Consider the following 21,844-nt stretch of genomic DNA (forward strand, 5'->3'; position numbering starts at 1 on the left):
CACATTTATTTCCTTGTCTTTATTGCACAAATAGCCCTCTTTTTAACTTTAATGTTGGGAGAACCATTTCTACTACTACAGACTAGGGCATTTTGTGTACAAGAAATATAGCAGCGCTCTTTAGTAACATGTGCCTCTTTTAATCCATTCAAAGGGACTCATTTTGGCAACATGAGAAAGTTGGAGGGCAGGAATTGTTGCCTTTGTTTCAAAATGATAAGCACATCTTTGCCGCAGGCACACTTCCCACTGAGCCATCTTACTTGCTTTATAAACTGGGCATGCAGGCTGAATACAGTTCTTTGCTGCAGGCACACCACCTGCTGAGCTATTTTCCCCGGGGTTTGGAACTTAATTGGATCTCGGCAATAGCTATATTAGCCCACTTAATTATATTATTTGGTTTGAGTGGAACCTGTAACTTTCAGAGGTAGAGTAATCTGCTCTGCTTTGCCGGGCAATGCATATTTTCCAGTAAATGTGCTCGCGCTCCTGGCTACATCAGCACTGTATGCAGTTTTGGTATAGCTGAGCCAAGCAGGGTGAAATATCACCCAGATTAAAACCTCACACAAACATTTCTTAATCTAGGCTAGTGATAGTCAAACTTTCTTATGCTGAGCCCCCTGGAGTAAAAATATTGTTGCTGCCTGCCCCCACTTGCCATATATGCTTATATGCTTTATTAAAAGCAGTCACCATAATCGCTTTTGGAAGCGTCTTGTGCCTCCTCCCCGCCCATCTACATCTTTTTGTGAAGCCTAGAGGGACAAGTCCCACAATTTGAAGACCACTGATCTAGGCAGTGTTGTTTCTGGGGGTTCTTCCTGTCACTGCGTAACACCCACAAGTGGTCCTCACCTCAAATGGCCTGCAGGTGACCCCTCTCATTTTCGTGACCCATTTCCCTCTGCTCCACGCCAGGTGAAGATGGCCATACCAAGCGGGGAACGGGTGATATGACTTCTTTTTCTATTACACAAGGTATAGAATAGTTACCTGCCTGTAAAACTTCACCCATATTTTGTTGGCAGACGAAAATTCAGTCTTTACAATGGAATATACACCTGTCAGTCTTGCTAGTCCTTTACGGTTCATTGTGTCTAGTAAAATCCGATTGGGCACATGTTATACAATCCTTCTGGAACCGAACAACTTTGCAGTGCAAGACAGATTTTATCATTTACTTTGTAATGTCTTGTTTCACTGTACCTGATATGGTGGAAAGTTGTCCTTGCAGGTTCCGTTCTCACATGCTAGGTCATGAATGGCTTGCGCTATCGCTGTGACGGCGAGATGCACACTGTAAGATGTGCCATTGTGAATATACCGAAGTAAAAAGGCATCATTTGCCAAGGAGACATTTTCTATGCTGCAGGCCAGCGGGGACTTCATTTCGACTGCAGCCGATGCACTGCAATGTTTTGCTGCAATTATAGTGCAATTCTTATAAGTCGCGTATTCCTCTGTGCAGCCAAAGCGAAGCTCCTTGTACTCTTCCATGAATGAATTTGTTCCTTTTGGAGGGGGCTGCAGGTTTTGCAGATAGTCTGTAAAGCCATCAATAAAGCCTTTTCTGAAAGAAAATCCAAGAATAGGTCCAATGTTTTGGATGTTCTCAAGACCAGAGACTTGAGCTGATGTAGCCCATGCGTCACTAGCAATCCAGATCTTTGTTACATTGTGCTTGATAAACGCTGCAAAAAGTTTCAAGAGTGAAGGAGCTCTGGAAATGACAAAGATGACTTTTGCAGATGATGTGTTCTCCAGTTTGTCAATGATGCCATGTATCTGTGAGTTTATCGTTGGATCATTGACATTGTATTGGATCAATTCTTTGAAGGCAATGCACACAGATTGCTTTTCTAGTTCAACGGATAAGCTTTCCAAGGCAGACCGCCCATAGTCGTCGTTGCTGTAAATGATTCCGACCCAATTCCACTGCAGCACACTCACAAGCTTGGCCAAAGCTCTGGTTTGGTGAATGTCGCTAGGAACGGTGCGCAAAAATGAACGGTATTTCACTGTATTATTGAGAATTGATGCAGACGATGCATAGCTGACCTGTATGAAGAAGAATCATACCATTATTTGAATTCAGAAATAGACACAAAAATAATGTACGATGGTCTATAGTCAGATTCCTAAAAAAAAAAAAAGGATACCTGTTTGTATTGGCAATTCTTCTATTGATTAGGGTCACACACTTTACAATCAATATATAGAGATGGGCAAGCCAATGAGGGCTCACAACTGGTTCTAGCCAAATGTCTGGCTCTGGCGCGGCTCTATGCAATCTGTGAATCAAAAGCCAAACAAGAGTCGAGGCAGGCATTAAGTGAATTGTCCTGGTCAGAGGTAGGAGATTGGAGGTGGCAAAAAAGAGGCAGACAAGTAAATGACTGAGAGAGAAGAGGAGGGTTAGGAGGGATAGGCAGGAAAAAGAAAGAGGAGTGAAAGACAAAGAGGAAGAACATGCAAGAGAGATACATGAGAGAAGAGCATAGGGCATACAAGGCAATGAGGGCATCGAGGCAGGCATACATATTTGTTGAAAAACTAGGTTAGGGAGTTAAAGGACAAGTGCAGTGTGGGTCAATATGTCTTGAAATGTCAACCGGGTGACTAATGCTCGAAGCAGTGATCAACCACTTAAGCAAGCACACAGAGGATTGCAACATCACATGCACTGTTTGTGGGGACCACCAATGCCAATATTTTTATTTTTATTTTTTTATGTATTCATTTATATAGCGCCGGGTACCCTAGAGCATCAGGGTGCACAGAAACACAAGAAGACAAAATATATAGACAGGATTAGGCAAAAAGTGCCCCATAGACGGGGAACGAATCATCATGTCAAGAGGGGACAGAGGTGTGACCTAAAAAGGAGGGTTTCCAAGCAGGAACAAAACGTTTTCATGTTTGTGTCCAGGCCTAAAATGCTTGGCCGAGAGTTCCAAAACCTTTGCTGCTAACATAGGAAAAGCGTTCCCCAAACCCTTGGCCCTTCTGACCTTATGGGTGTTAAGATTTCCGGTGTTTGATGAGCGTTGAATATGTTTAGTCTCATGTAGGGCAATACGAGACCTCAAATAGACGGGGAGCTTTGCCATAAAGGCATTTGTGCATGAGAATGGTTGTCTTAAAGTGGATTCGGTCAAGGATGGGGAGCCAGTGTAGTGATTGCCTGGCGGTTGAGATGTGGTCATGCTATGGAATACCCTTAATAATGCAAACGGCATCATTTTGGAGGGCCTGGAGTTGGTGCAGGCATTTCTCACTTGCCGCAATCAATAACGCGTTACAGTAATCAAGTTGAGTTTATGGCCCTTAAGTAACATGAATGCAATTGATGGGAGTAATTCTGAGTCCAAATAACCGAACCAACTCAGGAAGATGGCAAAGGTACCGTTTTATTAACAATTATATAAAACAGGGAGGTTACAACAATCATCAACGGACTACGTCAGCGGTGACATCATACTACGTGGCAAGTAATGAAAAACCTATGAGGGATTGTAACATGTAAGTATCCTTTCCAGAATTGTAATTGGCTGCCCACTGTCAGGTGGGCAATATATGCCTACCTCTAAAACATGTCATCATAACAATCATTAAGTACATGGTTTTCAATGGTCTTCAAATTATAAGAATCTTCATTATATGGGCCTCTACAATTGGTTGGCATGCTTGTGCATGTCTGGAACATTTGGTTCACTTAGCAGCACGCAAGCACAGACCAAGGTGCAAGGAGGTGGACTTGACTCTACCTCCCCACCCAATTAGCCCATTATCTGTCATCACCCAAGCCTTCTACCATGAAGACTGTCTTTGAACTTGGCCTTGCAAAGTCTCCTTGTCTCTGGGAATATAAGGGAGTGCAGGCACTCACTATTGTTGTTCTAGGACTCCAAGTTCAACTCTATTTACATTCTTGGCACACCTGACAGGAGACCACGATTTGGTCCATTTAGCAGGTTTTTAAATGTCGTATGTGATTAAAACTTGGCACTCTTGATGTTCTTTCTTTGCACCTTAACAAGAGATGATTCATCCCTTGCAGGTTCACTCCTTTGAAGAATATATAACTGACCTTGGCTGCTTCAGTTTTGATACCAGGCCAGACAGCCTCGCCATGCAGCTCATTCTTGCTGTGACACAATTCTCGCCTTTTGTCATCATGGGTCCTGGCTTACTAAAATTCATAAACACACTTCAGGATGAGGAAACAGGAAAATAATATGAGGCCGGGAAGCCCAAAAAGAAACACACCAACACAGGTTACAAAGAAACATACAAGTGCTTTATTTCAAGCTACAACAGTTACCAAGTCAATTGACAAACAGATAGCTATTCGGCTCTCAGTATAACATAACAAACTTCAACGAGGGTTCGATGTGTTAGTGAGAGAGAGCGCATATTGGAATACCCGGGCCTTTTATACAATTCGTCCAGCCCTTGGCCAACCCTCTTGCGGGTTAACCATTCTGCGAAATATTTAACTCTGGTCTTAGGGTTCCTTGCCAGGTCAATCCTTTAATATATGCATTTCGATTAGTTTCGCTGATATAAGTAGTACATTTACATATAGGTCAACGGTAGGACAAGGTCTCTGTTCGTGACCCCGACAAGTGGCCTGCGGGCATATTAATTATTCAGTTGCACGGAGGTCACAACGGCCAGAATCTTACTCAGAATGTCATTTGGCCTCCATTTTGATGTTCAGGGTGACTTCTACATAACAAGAGAACCTAAAATGGCGGCTCAATCCAAGATGGCGGCTTACATGGGTTTCTCTAAGGTCAAGACCTTGCCGTGGAGTTTGTTCGCACATGATGTTTAGACAACTTGGCGTAGGCCAATACACATACAATTGTTACAATAGGAGGCATAATATTGTTTCTATTCCGACATACCCTCCTTTTGGCCTATGCCAAGTGCTAATACCATTTCTAATGTCTTTGTAAATAACTCCATGCATTGTCGTCCATACACCCTGAATTGTTATCTGTAATATCTATAGCCATTAGGTCGTTCACCAGAACCTCTTGCAACACAAACTCTTTAGATGCTGTATCTGGGGCATACATTTTGTGCCCTATCGTGCTCACTGCCTGAGCGCAACATCCCCCTAGCATTGCACATATACTAGGTAGACATTGGATACAGCAACAAAGGAACAGCAGAATTCCCAAAATAACCAGTATGACAGAAAGCACCTTCCAACCCCAGGATCGTAGAGAATCCCAGAACCAAGCACTAATATCTCCAATCTCCCACAGGAACATGTACTTCTGAACTAAGGACGTGCAAGTTCTGTATTGCTTTGAAAATTGTCGGTGAGGAAGCTGGTGTGAAAACACAACAAGCGGACCCCACTAATTTACATACTCCACCACGTTCTGCCAGAATGACATCTAATGCCATCCGGTTTTGGAGCGCTACCAATCTTATTGCTTTCTGTTCCAGTGTCATATTGTAGAGTATATCCGTGGTCTGGTTGATGGTTCTCTCCAGTACTCTTGCTAGCCCCCTCATATTTTCAGAATTTGCTATCTGTCCCCAAAATGGCACAACTGATTTTGTTATATCTCCCAATATTTGCCCAGAGGTATCTCCATTCTCGTCCCGCCGTGGGCGAGCCTTAGAAACTTCCAATGTACTAGCTATGAATACCCCAGGTAACAGGATTCCTAAATAACAGGTTCCCTGCCAATCCTTGGGCAACGCTGTACTACCGCAAACGAAATAGACAGGCCCCCCTACATACAGAGGCCTGTTCTCTCCGGTCAAATTTACAATGTTCACACAACCTTCAAAATCTCCCATTGACCGAGTGCCATTTCTTTGTACACAGAAGGGGACTGAATCGGGGCTATGGTTAATGGAGTAGGAAGGAGGCACAGCATCCTTATTGCCTATCGGAGCCATTCTAAAGGAAATTAGAGTTTGGAAAGGAAGAGACAGTTTATCAGATGGCCTAATAGAAGCAACATTAGGCTTACTTCTATTTGCAAAAGGCGAGCATCCCAGGGGAGTCAATTCACGTTTCTCAAAATTATTTAAATTATTTCCATCAAAGTTCCCTGAGATGCTGTCATTCCAACGGCCAAAGAATAGTGCTCTAAGAGAGGCATAGCAAGCAGTCGTTAAAGGTAAAGGGTGAATATACCATCCTAGCCCCTTGTTCCCATGTTGTGGTAAATGGGTGCAGATCCAGCAATTACTCTTATTAAAAATGGCATGCGTTGAATTCATTATTATCATTAAAGTGTTATTATGGTACTTTAGTCTATGCTGGGAGTCCCTAGGTGACAAAGTATCAAGGTGTACAGAGGGAGGCAAAGCAGTAGGTACAATTTCAATTGGCAGAAGAGGCTCTAGAGGATAAATTTCTTCAAAGTACCAGAGTCCCACGGCAGTAACTATACAAATTCCAATTACTATTATCACAACACAGCAATACGTTTTCGGGGCCCAGGCACATTGTTCATTGTCCGAGTTGGTCACCCCCTTATTTACAAGTCCAATGCGGGCAGCAGCGGTGGAGGTGGCAGGCATCGTAGTTTCTCAATCGACGACCCCAATGTTCGTTGCTGGCGACACTACGGTCGCGCGACTTCTTAGTCCTTCCCCAACCCTAGCCAGCAGAATCCCCTTTCTTTCAAAAACTTTCTTTTGCAAGAACAAAACTCTCAATGACTCTTTTTCTTCTCCAGGTGCACAGGCAAAACCTGTGCCGCAGTTCTATTTTCTTCGTCGAAGGTCATACCTAGTGATTCCCGGTACTGTTTGATCTGGAAATAAGGTAACGTCACTTCCTGACGGAAGCAACGTATCAGAGGCGACGGAAGTCGCAGAACTTGAAACAACGTTTTCCGGAAGTGACCTTTCCAGAGAGTGTGGAGACAAAATGGACTGTTCCCCAAGCTCCACGGGCTCAGAGAGATTCTCCGACACACTCACAGCGCTATTTGTTACTCCAAGATCTGAGATTGTAGTATCAGCGAGGGGTTCTGCTTCTTCTGTAACGTGTGGCGTCGGGTGAGGAAGTTTCTTGACATGCGTCGCGTGGATCCAATGCTTCTTTCCAGCCACCCGCACTGCTGTCTGGGTGACCAACAGCACCTGGTAGGGTCCCCGCCAACGAGACGCGAGGCAGGAAGACCTTTCGTAGGCCTTCACCAGGACCCAACTTCCAGGCTGAATATTGTGGCCTGGGCCCGTAAACCGTACAGGTAAAGCTGATTGAACCTGATGATAAATGAGATACAGATGTTTAGTCAACTGGTTACAGTAGTCCACAAGCAATCCATTTTCAACCTCCTTCAATACTTTAGGCTTCGGAAGACCCCAAATATTAGCAGGTCTCCCCATCACTACCTCAAATGGAGAGAGCCTAGTCTTAGTTTGAGGTGCGGCACGCATGGCTAACAATACAATAGGTAAGGCATCCGGCCATTTCAGTTTGGTGCCGGTGCATGTTTTAGCAAGCTTATTCTTTAGGATACCATTATGTCTCTCTACCACCCCAGCACTTTGATGATGTCTAGCTGAGTGAAATCGTTTTTCAATGTGTAACTCTGTGCATATCTGCAAAATTACTGCTGCAACAAAATGGGGACCGTTGTCCGACCAAATTACTCTTGTCAGCACAAATCGTGGGAAGAATTCCTTTACCATAGTCTTCGCAGTGGTCATGGCAGTAGCATCCTTAACGGGAAAAGGCTCAACCCATTTACTAAAAGCACAAATGATCACAAGGACATATTTTAGATTGTTACACCGTTCCATCTCAATAAAATCAAAGTGGATGACCTCGAAGGGAACAGAAGGAGGCCCAAAACTATCCCTTGGAGTTACTGTCCCCTTCCCCACATTGTGCTGTAAGCAAATCATACAATTTTGAACATAGCTCTGTGCGATTTTCAAAATTTTATCATTTACCCAGACTTGTTCTAACATTTTCGTGATCTGCTGAGCACACACATGCGTAGGACCGTGTGCCATCGTAACCATTGCCAGTACATATGAATCAGGGAGCAACCATTTCCCTTCAGATGTATCCACCCAACACCCATCTTCATCTAGTTTCCCCATCCCTTTCGGCCCACCTTTTAGACTCTTCTATTGTGGCATCAGCTTGGATATCTCGTACAGACCCAATACCCTCATCCATTACACAGGCATCTCTTGTTTCTCTTAGAGCATACATGTCTGCGCTAAGGTCTGTGGCCGTTTGCCTGGCTATCTGGTCAGCAAAAGCGTTCCCTTTTCCCACATCATCTATGACCTTACGATGCGCTGCACATTTCATGATCGCTAACTGACTAGGGAGCGCGAGTGCCGAGAGCAATTGCACTATCAGGGGGCCATGTTGAATCTTGGTCCCATGTGAGGTTAGGAACCCTTTTTCCGACCAGAGCCTCCCAAAGTTGTGAGCCACCCCAAAGGCGTACTGGCTATCAGTATATATGTTTACTGTATGCCCTTCGGAGAGTTCACAAGCTCGGCTCAACGCTATAATCTCTATGGCCTGCGCAGAGTTATGCCGGATTCTCTTAGTTTCAACAACCGTACTCAATGTAGTAACTGCATAGGCAGCTGTAGATGTACCATCCGGGAGTTTGAAGCAGGAGCCATCACAAAACAGCTCCCCTTCCGCATTATCCAAAGGAGTACCTATAAGGTCTATCCTGCCCTTCGTTTCCTGTTCAGTAGTATACAGCAGTCATGTGATTCTTGTTCACCGCAAACAATATTTTGCGGGAAAGGTAGGAGTTCAGCCGGATTAAGAACACAACACCTCTTAATTTGAATGTGAGGGGCAAACAAAGTTAATTCATACCTCGTCAGCCATGCGGAGGTGAGGTGCTGAGTTTGGGTTGTATTCAATAGGACATCTACAGAGTGAGGTACCATCAGGGTTAAATCATGGCCTAGGACCATTCCCTCACTCTGTTTTACAGACGCGGCAGCAGCAGCGACAGCTCGCAAACATCTTGGCAAAGCGCATGCGACAGGATCAAGGGCGGAAGAGTAGTAGCCGCACGGTCTATTCTTCCCTCCATGTTCCTGTGTTAACACAGCCAAAGCACATCCATCACATTCATGCACAAACAACACAAAGGCCTTATTGTAATTTGGAGTACCCAGAACCAGTGCAGAGCATAACGCGGCTTTGAGAAGCTCAAATGATCGTTGATGTTCCGACTTCCATGGCAGCGGTGAAGAAATGCCCTTCTTCGTCAAGGCCAACATCGGTTTTATCACTAGTGAGAAGTTCGGGATCCACAGCCTACAGTAAGAAGCCATACCTATTAAGGCTCTGACTTCCTTCTGTGTATTTGGAACAGACATGCCAGAAATGTGTTTTATTCTTTCAGGTGTCAATCTTCTCCCCTCCTTTGACAGGAGATAGCCTAAATAGGCGACCTCCTGACAACAATATTGAAATTTCTTAAGCGAAGCTTTATGACCATGTTCAGCCAAATGAATAAGCAACAATACAGTGCCTTCTTTACAAGCACTTTCAGAATCTGCAGCTAAAAGCAAGTCATCGACATACTGAAGCAGTGTACAAGTAGATGGCAATTCAAGGGTGTCAAGCTGCTCTTTCAAAGCCCTAATATAAATGCTTGGACTTTCAATATAACCTTGAGGTGCACGAGTAAATGTGAACGAACGTCCCCCCAAGGTGAACGCGAACAAATATCTACTACCCTTGTGTATAGGAATACTGAAGAAAGCATTCTTCAGATCCACAACACTAAAGTGAGTAGCTGTAGCAGGGATCATCGTTAGTATCGTTGTCACATCAGGCACAATTGGAAATTGTGGGGCAACAACTTTATTAATAGCGCGTAGATCAATTATGAAACGGAATGGGATTGCATTGTCGCCTTTCTTGTACACGGGTAAAATCGGGCTGTTACATAAACTACCTGCAATCTCTTCGATCACTCCTCGATGCACAAAATCGGAGACAATGCACTTCAAAGCACGCTCGCCCTCAACTGATATTTTATATTGCGGAATGCGTGGTAGTTTAACTCCATGTTTCAAAACTATTTTAACGGGTTCAACCTGTAGTACACCGACATCATTGTCGTCAACCGCCCACAAACATTCCGGGACAACGCTAAGCTCAGGAGGCAATGGTCGAATCAAAAACTGAGAACTGGGAAGTTGCTGTGGTGAAACCGTCATTCGCACTCCGTCAGAGGAACAATGAATTAAGGGGTCGATTCATGGAATTAATGTGCGCCGAAAATTCCCGTGCAGAGGTGCCAAAACGTGCGATTCGGAGTAAAAATGCAAAAATCGCAGTGCCAGTACGAAAATCGCAGGGAAACCAGCGCACATCGATTCATGGAAGTCCGTGCGCAAGAAAAATATTGGATGTGCGCCGCGCACGCCGGCGCACAGGTCATCCAACAGCGTGCGCCACGGCCACTGCGAAATCGCACATAGCGCGGCGCACATCCCAAAAGTAGGCGGAACACGGGGCGTAACACTCGGAATGGGGAACAACGCATGAAAATATGGGCGTCACGGGGGAAGTACAGGAGGCAAGTGCGCGGAACGCCCACACGCTCGCCTACAACCCGTATTCATGGAATCGAATAGGGCAAACCAGCGCATGGTCAAAGACGCGCACAGGACCAAACAAGTACGCCACAAGAAAGCAGGCGGTAGCGCCCCTGCGCCTAAAAAAAATGTGCGCCAAAATGTGCGCTAACAAAAAGCACCCATATACAGCCATGATGAATGGTCCATACAGTGTCCCTCTAGGACAAATGAGGTGCAAAGGGGTACTGACAAACACGGACACCCGCTGTGTGAAAAATAGCGTGTGCGTGTGTTCCTGGGTGCGCGGGAAGTTCCACACGTGATTGGCCTGGGTACGTGTGTTTTGGGGTGCGCGGGAAGTTCCACACGCGATTGGCCTGGGTACGTGTACTTCGGGGTGCGCGGGAAGTTCCACACGCGATTAGCCTGGGTACGTGTACTACGGGGTGCGCGGGAAGTTCCACACGCGATTGGCCTGGGTACGTGTACTTCGGGGTGTGCGGGAAGTTCCACATGCGATTGGCCTGGGTACGTGTACTTCGGGGTGCGAGGGAAGTTCCACACGTGATTGGCCTGGGTACGTGTACTTCGGGGTGCGCGGGAAGTTCCACACGCGATTGGCCTGGGTACGTGTACTTCGGGATGCACGTGAAGTTCCACACGCGATTGTCCTGGGTACGTGTACTTCGGGTGCGCGGGAAGTTCCACACGCGATTGGCCTGGGTACGTGTATTCCGAGGTGCGCGGGAAGATTCACACGCGATTTCAGCAAGGTACGTGTATTTCGGTGGTGCCGGGGAATGCTACACGTGATTTGGCCGTGTGGGTCCTCCCAGGTGTTCCCTCTACACCCTCCACGGCCCCTGCAGGCAGCCCACACCACAGGGGACTACCCTGCACCCCTGCTCATGTCCCACAGGAAATCCATCCACCATGGCCATGCCCACCAGCCAACCCACATGTCATCTTGCACTACTGATCACCATCACGTCTCCCAGCACCCCCACCCCCCAGCATCCAGGGGCACCCTCCACCAGGCCCCCACACCCACCCCCCAGCAGTGCAGGGGCAGCCTCCACCAGGCCCCCACTCATGTCTCCCACCACCCCCACCCCCCAGCCACCAGGGGCACCCTCCACCAGGCCCCCACTCATGTCCAACCCATGTCTCCCACCACCCCCACCCCCCAGCCATCAGGGGCACCCTCCACCAGGCCCCCACCCCCCAGCAGTGCAGGGGCACCCTCCACCAGGCCCCCACTCATGTCTACCATCACCCCCACCCAACCAGCAGTGCAGGGGCAGCCTCCACCAGGCCCCCACTCATGTCTCCCACCACCCCCACCCCCCAGCATCCAGGGGAACCCTCCACCAGGCCCCCACTCATGTCTCCCACCACCCCCACCCCCCAGCAATGCAGGGGCAGCCTCCACCAGGCCCCCACTCATGTCTCCCACCACCCCACCCCCCAGCATCCAGGGGCACCCTCCACCAGGCCCCCACTCATGTCCAACTCATGTCTCCCACCACCCCCACCCCCCAGCAGTGCAGGGGCAGCCTCCACCAGGCCCCCACTCATGGCTCCCACCACCCCCCAGCATCCAGGGGCACCCTCCACCAGGCCCCCACTCATGTCTACCATCACCCGCACCCCCCAGCAGTGCAGGGGCACCCTCCACCAGGCCCCCACTCATGTCTCCCACCAGGGGCACCCTCCACCAGGCCCCCACTCATGTCTACCATCACCCCCACCCCCCAGCAGTGCAGGGGCAGCCTCCACCAGGCCCCCACTCATGTCTCCCACCACCCCCACCCCCCAGCATCCAGGGGAACCCTCCACCAGGCCCCCACTCATGTCTCCCACCACCCCCACCCCCCAGCAATGCAGGGGCAGCCTCCACCAGGCCCCCACTCATGTCTCCCACCACCCCACCCCCCAGCATCCAGGGGCACCCTCCACCAGGCCCCCACTCATGTCCAACTCATGTCTCCCACCACCCCCACCCCCCAGCAGTGCAGGGGCAGCCTCCACCAGGCCCCCACTCATGGCTCCCACCACCCCCCAGCATCCAGGGGCACCCTCCACCAGGCCCCCACTCATGTCTACCATCACCCCCACCCCCCAGCAGTGCAGGGGCACCCTCCACCAGGCCCCCACTCATGTCTCCCACCAGGGGCACCCTCCACCACGCCCCCACTCATGTCCCCTATCACCCCCACCCCCCAGCAGTGCAGGGGCAGCCTCCACCAGGCCCCCACTCATGTCTACCACCACCCCCACCCCCCAGCCACCAGGGGCACCCTCCACCAGACCCCCACTCATGTCCAACTCATGTCTCCCACCACCCCCACCCCCCAGCCACCAGGGGCACCCTCCACCAGGCCCCCACTCATGTCTCCCACCACCCCCACCCCCCAGCAGTGCAGGGGCAGCCTCCACCAGGCCCCCACTCATGTCGCCCACCACCCCCACTCGCCAGCAGTGCAGGGGCACCCTCCACCAGGCCCCCACTCATGTCCCCTATCACCCCCACCCCCCAGCAGTGCAGGGGCAGCCTCCACCAGGCCCCCACTCATGTCTACCACCACCCCCACCCCCCAGCCACCAGGGGCACCCTCCACCAGGCCCCCACTCATGTCCAACTCATGTCTCCCACCACCCCCACCCCCCAGTCACCAGGGGCACGCTCCACCAGGCCCCCACTCATGTCTCCCACCACGCCCACCGCCCAGCAGTGCAGGGGCAGCCTCCACCAGGCCCCCACTCATGTCTCCCACCAGGGGCACCCTCCACCACGCCCCCACTCATGTCCCCTATCACCCCCACCCCCCAGCAGTGCAGGGGCACCCTCCACCAGGCCCCCACTCATGTCTCCCAAAACCCCCACACCCCCAGCAGTGCAGGGGCACCCTCCACCAGGCCCCCACTCATGTCTCGCACCACCCCCACCCCCCAGCCACCAGGGGCACCCTCCACCAGGCCCCCACTCATGTTTCCCACCACCCCACCCCCCAGCCACCAGGGGCACCCTCCACCAGGCCCCCACTCATGTCTACCATCACCCCCACCCCCCAGCAGTGCAGGGGCAGCTCCACCAGGCCCCCACTCATATCTACCATCACCCCACCCCCAAGCAGTGCAGGGGCAGCCTCCACCAGGACCCCACTCATGTCTACCACCAACCCCACCCCCCAGCAGTGCAGGGGCACCCTCCACCAGGCCCCCACTCATGTCTACCATCACCCCCACCCCCCAGCCACCAGGGGCACCCTCCACAAGGCCCCCACTCATGTCTACCATCACCCCCACCCCCCAGCAGTGCAGGGGCACCCTCCACCAGGCCCCCACTCATGTCTAGCATCACCCCCACCCCCCAGCAGTGCAGGGGCAGCCTCCACCAGGCCCCCACTCATGTCTCCCACCACCCCCACACCTCAGCATCCAGGGGCACCCTCCACCAGGCCCCCACTCATGTCTACCATAACCCCCACCCCCCAGCAGTGCAGGGGCACCCTCCACCAGGCCCCCACTCATGTCTCCCACCACCCACACCCCCAGCCACCAGGGGCACCCTCCACCAGGCCCCCACTCATGTCCCCTATCACCCCACCCCTCAGCAGTGCAGGGGCAGCCTCCACCAGGCCCCCACTCATGTCTACCACTACCCCCACCCCCAGCCACCAGGGGCACCCTCCACCAGGCCCCCACTCATGTCCAACTCATGTCTCCCACCACCCCACCCCCCAGCAGTGCAGAGGCACCCTCCACCAGGCCCCCACTCATGTCTCCCACCACCCCCACCCCCCAGCATCCAGGGGCACCCTCCACCAGGCCCCCACTCATGTCCCCTATCACCCCCACCCCCCAGCCACCAGGGGCACCCTCCACCAGGCCTGCACTCATGTCTACCATCACCCACACCCCCCAGCAGTGCAGGGGCACCCTCCACCAGGCCCCCACTCATGTCTCCCACCACCCCCACCCCCAGCCACCAGGGGCACCCTCCACCAGGCCCCCACTCATGTCTCCCACCACCCCCGCCCCCCAGCAGTGCAGGGGCAGCCTCCACCAGGCCCCAATCATGTCTCCCACCACCCCCACCCCCCAGCAGTGCAGGGGCACCCTCCACCAGGCCCCCACTCATGTCTCCCACCACCCCCACCCCCCAGCCACCAGGGGCACCCTCCACCAGGCCCCCACTCATGTCACCCACCACCCCCCCAGCCACCAGAGGCACCCTCCACCAGGCCCCCACTCATGTCTACCATCACCCCCACCCCCCCAGCAGTGCAGGGGCACCCTCCACCAGGCCCCCACTCATGTCTCCCACCACCCCACCCCCAGCCACCAGGGGCACCCTCCACCAGGCCCCCACTCATGTCCCCTATCACCCCATCCCCCAGCAGTGCAGGGGCAGCCTCCACCAGGCCCCCACTCATGTCTACCACTACCCCCACCCCCCAGCCACCAGGGGCACCCTCCACCAGGCGCCCACTCATGTCCAGCTCATGTCTCCCACCACCCCACCCCCCAGCAAAGCAGGGGCAGCCTCCACCAGGCCCCCACTCATGTCTACCATCACTCCCACCCCCCAGCCACCAGGGGCACCCTCCACCAGGCCCGCACTCATGTCTACCATCACCCACACCCCCAGCCACCAGGGGCACCCTCCACCAGGCCCCCACTCATGTCCCCTATCACCCCACCCCCCAGCAGTGCAGGGGCAGCCTCCACCAGGCCCCCACTCATGTCTACCACTACCCCCACCCCCAGCCACCAGGGGCACCCTCCACCAGGCCCCCACTCATGTCCAACTCATGTCTCCCACCACCCCACCCCCCAGCAGTGCAGAGGCACCCTCCACCAGGCCCCCACTCATGTCTCCCACCACCCCCACCCCCCAGCATCCAGGGGCACCCTCCACCAGGCCCCCACTCATGTCCCCTATCACCCCCACCCCCCAGCCACCAGGGGCACCCTCCACCAGGCCTGCACTCATGTCTACCATCACCCACACCCCCCAGCAGTGCAGGGGCACCCTCCACCAGGCCCCCACTCATGTCTCCCACCACCCCCACCCCCAGCCACCAGGGGCACCCTCCACCAGGCCCCCACTCATGTCTCCCACCACCCCCACCCCCCAGCAGTGCAGGGGCAGCCTCCACCAGGCCCCAATCATGTCTCCCACCACCCCCACCCCCCAGCAGTGCAGGGGCACCCTCCACCAGGCCCCCACTCATGTCTCCCACCACCCCCACCCCCCAGCCACCAGGGGCACCCTCCACCAGGCCCCCACTCATGTCACCCACCACCCCCCCAGCCACCAGAGGCACCCTCCACCAGGCCCCCACTCATGTCTACCATCACCCCCACCCCCCCAGCAGTGCAGGGGCACCCTCCACCAGGCCCCCACTCATGTCTCCCACCACCCCACCCCCAGCCACCAGGGGCACCCTCCACCAGGCCCCCACTCATGTCCCCTATCACCCCATCCCCCAGCAGTGCAGGGGCAGCCTCCACCAGGCCCCCACTCATGTCTACCACTACCCCCACCCCCCAGCCACCAGGGGCACCCTCCACCAGGCGCCCACTCATGTCCAGCTCATGTCTCCCACCACCCCACCCCCCAGCAAAGCAGGGGCAGCCTCCACCAGGCCCCCACTCATGTCTACCATCACTCCCACCCCCCAGCCACCAGGGGCACCCTCCACCAGGCCCGCACTCATGTCTACCATCACCCACACCCCCCAGCAGTGCAGGGGCACCCTTCACCATGCCCCCACTCATGTCTCCCACCACCCCCACCCCCAGCCACCAGGGGCACCCTCCACCAGGCCCCCACTCATGTCTCCCACCGCCCCCACCCCCCAGCAGTGCAGGGGCACCCTCCACCAGGCCCCCACTCATGTCTCCCACCACCCCACCCCCCAGCCACCAGGGGCACCCTCCACCAGGCCCCCACTCATGTCTCACACCACCCCCACCCCCCAGCCACCAGGGACACCCTCCACCAGGCCCCCACTCATGTCTCCCACCACCCCCACCCCCCAGCAGTGCAGGGGCAGCCTCCACCAGGCCCCCACTCATGTCTCCCACCACCCCCACCCCAGAAGTGCAGGGGTACCCTCCACCAGGCCCCCACTCATGTCTCCCACCACCCCCACCCCCCAGCCACCACGGGAAGCCTCCACCAGGCCCCCACTCATGTCTCCCACCACCCCCACCCCCCAGCAGTGCAGGGGCACCCTCCACCAGGCCCCCACTCATGTCTCCCACCACCCCCACCCCCCAGGAGTGCAGGGGCAGCCTCCACCAGGCCCCCACTCATGTCTCCCACCACCCCCACCCCCCAGCAGTGCAGGGGCACCCTCCACCAGGCCCCCACTCATGTCTCCCACCACCCCCACCCCCCAGCAGTGCAGGGGCACCCTCCACCAGGCCCCCACTCATTTCTCCCACCACCCCCACCCCCCAGCAGTGCAGGGGCACCCTCCACCAGGCCCCCACTCATGTCTCCCACCACCCCAACCCCCAGCCACCAGGGGCACCCTCCACCAGGCCCCCACTCATGTCCCCTATCACGCCACCCCCCAGCAGTGCAGGGGCAGCCTCCACCAGGCCCCCACTCATGTCTACCACTACCCCACCCCCCAGCCACCAGGGGCACCCTCCACCAGGCCCCCACTCATGTCCAACTCATGTCTCCCACCACCCCCACCCCCCAGCAAAGCAGGGGCAGCCTCCACCAGGCCCCCATCCATGTCTACCATCACCCCCACCCCCCAGCCACCAGGGGCACCCTCCACCAGGCCCGCACTCATGTCTACCATCACCCACAACCCCCAGCAGTGCAGGGGCACCCTTCACCAGGCCCCCACTCATGTCTCCCACCACCCCCACCCCCAGCCACCAGGGGCACCCTCCACCAGGCCCCCACTCATGTCTCCCACCACCCCCACCCCCCAGCAGTGCAGGGGCACCCTCCACCAGGCCCCCACTCATGTCTCCCACCCCCCCAGCCACCAGGGGCACCCTCCACCAGGCCCCCACTCATGTCTCCCACCACCCCCACCCCCCAGCCACCAGGGACACCCTCCACCAGGCCCCCACTCATGTCTCCCACCACCCCCACCCCCCAGCAGTGCAGGGGCAGCCTCCACCAGGCCCCCACTCATGTCTCCCACCACCCCCACCCCCCAGCAGTGCAGGGGTACCCCCCACCAGGCCCCCACTCATGTCTCCCACCACCCCCACCCCCCTGCCACCAGGGGCACCCTCCACCAGCCCCCCACTCATGTCTCCCACCACCCCCAACCCCCAGCAGTGCAGGGGCAGCCTCCACCAGGCCCCCACTCATGTCTCCCACCACCCCCACCCCCCAGCAGTGCAGGGGCACCCTCCACCAGGCCCCCACTCATGTCTCCCACCACCCCCACCCCCCAGCAGTGCAGGGGCAGCCTCCACCAGGCCCCCACTCATGTCTCCCACCACCCCCACCCCCCAGCAGTGCAGGGGCACCCTCCACCAGGCCCCCACTCATGTCTCCCACCACCCCCACCCCCCAGCCACCAGGGGCACCCTCCACCAGGCCCCCACTCATGTCTCCCACCACCCCCACCCCCCAGCCACCAGGGGCACCCTCCACCAGGCCCCCACTCATGTCTCCCACCACCCCCACCCCCCAGCCACCAGTGGAACCCTCCACCAGGACCCCACTCATGTCTCCCACCACCCCCATCCCCCAGCAGTGCAGGGGCACCCTGCACCAGGCCCCCACTCATGTCTCCCACCACCCCCACCCCGCAGCATCCAGGGGCACCCTCCACCAGGCCCCCACTCATGTCTACCATCACCCCCACCCCCCAGCAGTGCAGGGGCACCCTCCACCAGGCCCCCACTCATGTCTACCATCACCCCCACCCCCCAGCCACCAGGGGCACCCTCCACCAGGCCCCCACTCATGTCTACCATCACCCCCACCCCACAGCAGTGCAGGGGCACCCTCCACCAGGCCCCCACTCATGTCTACCCTCACCCCCACCCCCCAGCAGTGCAGGGGCAGCCTCCACCAGGCCCCCACTCATGTCTACCATCACCCCACCCCCCAGCAGTGCAGGGGCACCCTCCACCAGGCCCCCACTCATGTTTCCCACAACCCCCTCACCCCAGCCACCAGGGGCACCCTCCACTAGACCCCCACTCATGTCCCCTATCACCCCCACCCCCCAGCAGTGCAGGGGCAGCCTCCACCAGGCCCCCACTCATGTCTACCACCACCCCCACCCCCCAGCCACCAGGGGCACCCTCCACCAGGCCCCCACTCATGTCCAACTCATGTCTCCCACCACCCCCACCCCCCAGCATCCAGGGGCACCCTCCACCAGGCCCCCACTCATGTCTACATCACCCCCACCCCCCAGCAGTGCAGGGGCAGCCTCCACCAGGCCCCCACTCATGTCTCCCACCACCCCCACACCCCAGCATCCAGGGGCACCCTCCACCAGGCCCCCACTCATGTCCAACTCATGTCTCCCACCACCCCACCCCCCAGCAGTGCAGTGGCAGCCTCCACCAGGCCCCCACTCATGTCTCCCACCACCCCCACCCCCCAGCATCCAGGGGCACCCTTCACCAGGCCCCCACTCATGTCTACCATCACCCCCACCCCCCAGCAGTGCAGGGGTACCCTCCACCAGGCCCCCACTCATGTCTCCCACCACCCCCACCCCCCAGCCACCAGGGGGACCCTCCGCCAGGCCCCCACTCATGTCCCCTATCACCCCCACTCCCCAGCAGTGCAGGGGCACCCTCCACCAGGCCCCCACTCATGTCTCCCACCACCCCCACCCCCCAGCCGTGCGATTTGCCTGGGTACGTGTATTCCTGGGGTGCGCGGGTGGTCTCCCATGCGATACCATCAGGGCACGTGTATTATGGGTCCGCGTGAACTTCCACACGCAATACCAGCGGGCTACGTGTTTTACGGGGTTCGCGGGAAGTTCCACACGCGATTGCCCTGGGTACGTTTATTTTGGGGTACGCGTGAACTTCCACACACGACTGGGCCTGTGAGAGTGGGGTACGTGTATTCCAGGGGTGGGCGGGAATATTTACTCGCGACTGGGCCTGGGAGAGCGTGCTACGTGTATTCCTGGGGTGGGCGGGAAGATTCACACGTTCGCCTACGACGCGCCGAAAAATAAATGGTCCAATCCTGAAACACGTACACCAGCATGAAGCAGGCGTAAGTCGACCCGCGCAGCATAAAAGTGCGCGCAAACAACAAACAAGCTCAGACGCCAGGATGAATATACCGTTCCTAGCAGCAGTGGCCGTGGGTTACCAAAGGAGGAGGAGGAGGATAGTGAGTGCCCGAATTTTCACTCCCAGAACCAGCCTTTTTGGGATGCCTGATGACCAGGTGTATGGGAGGTACAGGTTTCCACCACACATAATACTTGACCTGGTCAGTGAGTGGGAGGATGACCTCACATCACCCACCCTGGGCTCCCAAGCACTTAGCCCCCTGGAGAAGGTCCTCAATGTACTGCACTTCTTGGCCACAGGATCATTTCAGCGGACAAGTGCCATAGTGGGTGGGGTTCACAGGCCACGCAGTCACGCTGCCTACACCAGGTCTTGAACATCATCACTGCACGCCCATCAGACCGTAGGCACATATACCTGCCCAGGACACCTGCAGAAAGGCAGGCTGCCACCCTCGATTTCTACGGTGTGGCACAATTCCCAAAAGTGCTAGGTGCCATTGACTGCACCCATGTGGCACTACGTCCCCCCAGGGCATCTGAGCACATCTATAGGAACCGCAAGCACTGGCATTCCATCAACGTGCAGGTAGTATGTAATGCCAAGGGAATCATCACCTCAGTATATGCCAACTATCCAGGGTCCACCCACGACAGCTTCATTTACCGAATGTCTACCCTAAGCCGGGACGTAGAAGCTGGGCGGCATGGTGATACATGGCTGCTTGGTGAGTATGAATGCCACTGCACATGCATGCATGTCAGATGCAGAGTTATGTCACTACCCCACTAATGATACCCATCACCTCCTCACCAGGGGACAGTGCCTACCCTCTGAGCACCCACATGATGACGCCAATGTGGAACCCCATCACGCCTCCAGAGGTAAGATACAACACAGCCCATATTGCAACCCGGGGCATAGTGGAGCGCACATTCGGAGTGCTCAAGTCACGCTTTCGCTCCCTTGACCGTTCTGGCGGGTAGCTGTTATATGCGCCCCCAGTAGTGTGCAGGAACATAGTGACAGCATGTGTCCTGCACAATGTTGCAACACGCCGGGGCCTGGCTGTGGACATGGTGGTGCCCCCACATCCCCAACCACATGCACGCCCGCTGCGCATGGGAGGGGAGAGGGCACGGGGTGAGGCAGCCCGTACGCAGCTGTTGGCTAATTACTTCACATAGAAATCACACCCCTGTGGAGTGCACACAGCCCTGGCACATACCATCTGATAAGCAATGATGACTCGACCTGACAATTATGACGAACAAAGAGACAGTCAACTGTCAGAACCATAGCAGCCTGAGATTGTTCATGTGGAAGTGTCACAATGTGTGCATCCCTACCTACACAAACACCACCAATGCAATGTCATCAAAAGACACACTTCCATGCTGCAGAAATGAATACCCACTTGCAAAATACTACATGAAAACAGTGCCATGTCACCCAACCCCTCCCCAGCACGGCCACACAACACACCATGGCATGTCATGCAATGTGAGAGCAAACAAATTAATCCCCACAACATGCCCCAAAGTGTCACCAGCTACAGTGTCCCTAATGGAAACATGGCCACACATGAAATGCTCACAGTAATGCAGGACCTACAACACACATTACCAAATACTTACCAAGAATACCAATTACCTACACAACCTCCAACCTACCTTAAACATGACATTACAGACTTAAAAATTTGCTAGCCTCACTACCTGATGATGCCAGCACTCCGAACACTTCCAAGTATACAGTGTTAGCGCCACGTAAGAGTGTAGGTGCACTGCTTACAACATGGACTCCAGTTCCAAGGTGGACCGCCTTGTGAAGACATGAGAAATGGACCTGCAAATTAGGAGGATGAGATGGATGCAGAGGCACATATCAATACACCATGCAGTGTACAATACAACAACAATATGCACTATGAATGTATACACAGTATTGACTACAGACTGCCCACACATCGAATGGGAGTCCAATGTCACCATGTACGTCA

The 21,844-nt window shown here is 55.2% G+C and overlaps 1 protein-coding gene across 1 annotated transcript in view; it reads right to left on the reverse strand.

The window, feature by feature from the left end:
* Positions 1–21,844, reverse strand: part of LOC138453620 (G-protein coupled receptor family C group 6 member A-like) — a 345,839-nt gene that overhangs the window by 198,408 nt on the left and 125,587 nt on the right. The window contains exon 3 of the mRNA XM_069606630.1: positions 1,213–2,064. Coding sequence (XP_069462731.1) covers positions 1,213–2,064 — 852 coding nt within the window. The remainder of the gene's footprint in view (positions 1–1,212; positions 2,065–21,844) is intronic.

The sequence above is a fragment of the Ambystoma mexicanum genome, chromosome 4p (genome assembly GCF_040938575.1).
Source record: "Ambystoma mexicanum isolate Mex_15411 chromosome 4p, UKY_AmexF1_1, whole genome shotgun sequence".
NCBI lineage: Eukaryota > Metazoa > Chordata > Amphibia > Caudata > Ambystomatidae > Ambystoma > Ambystoma mexicanum.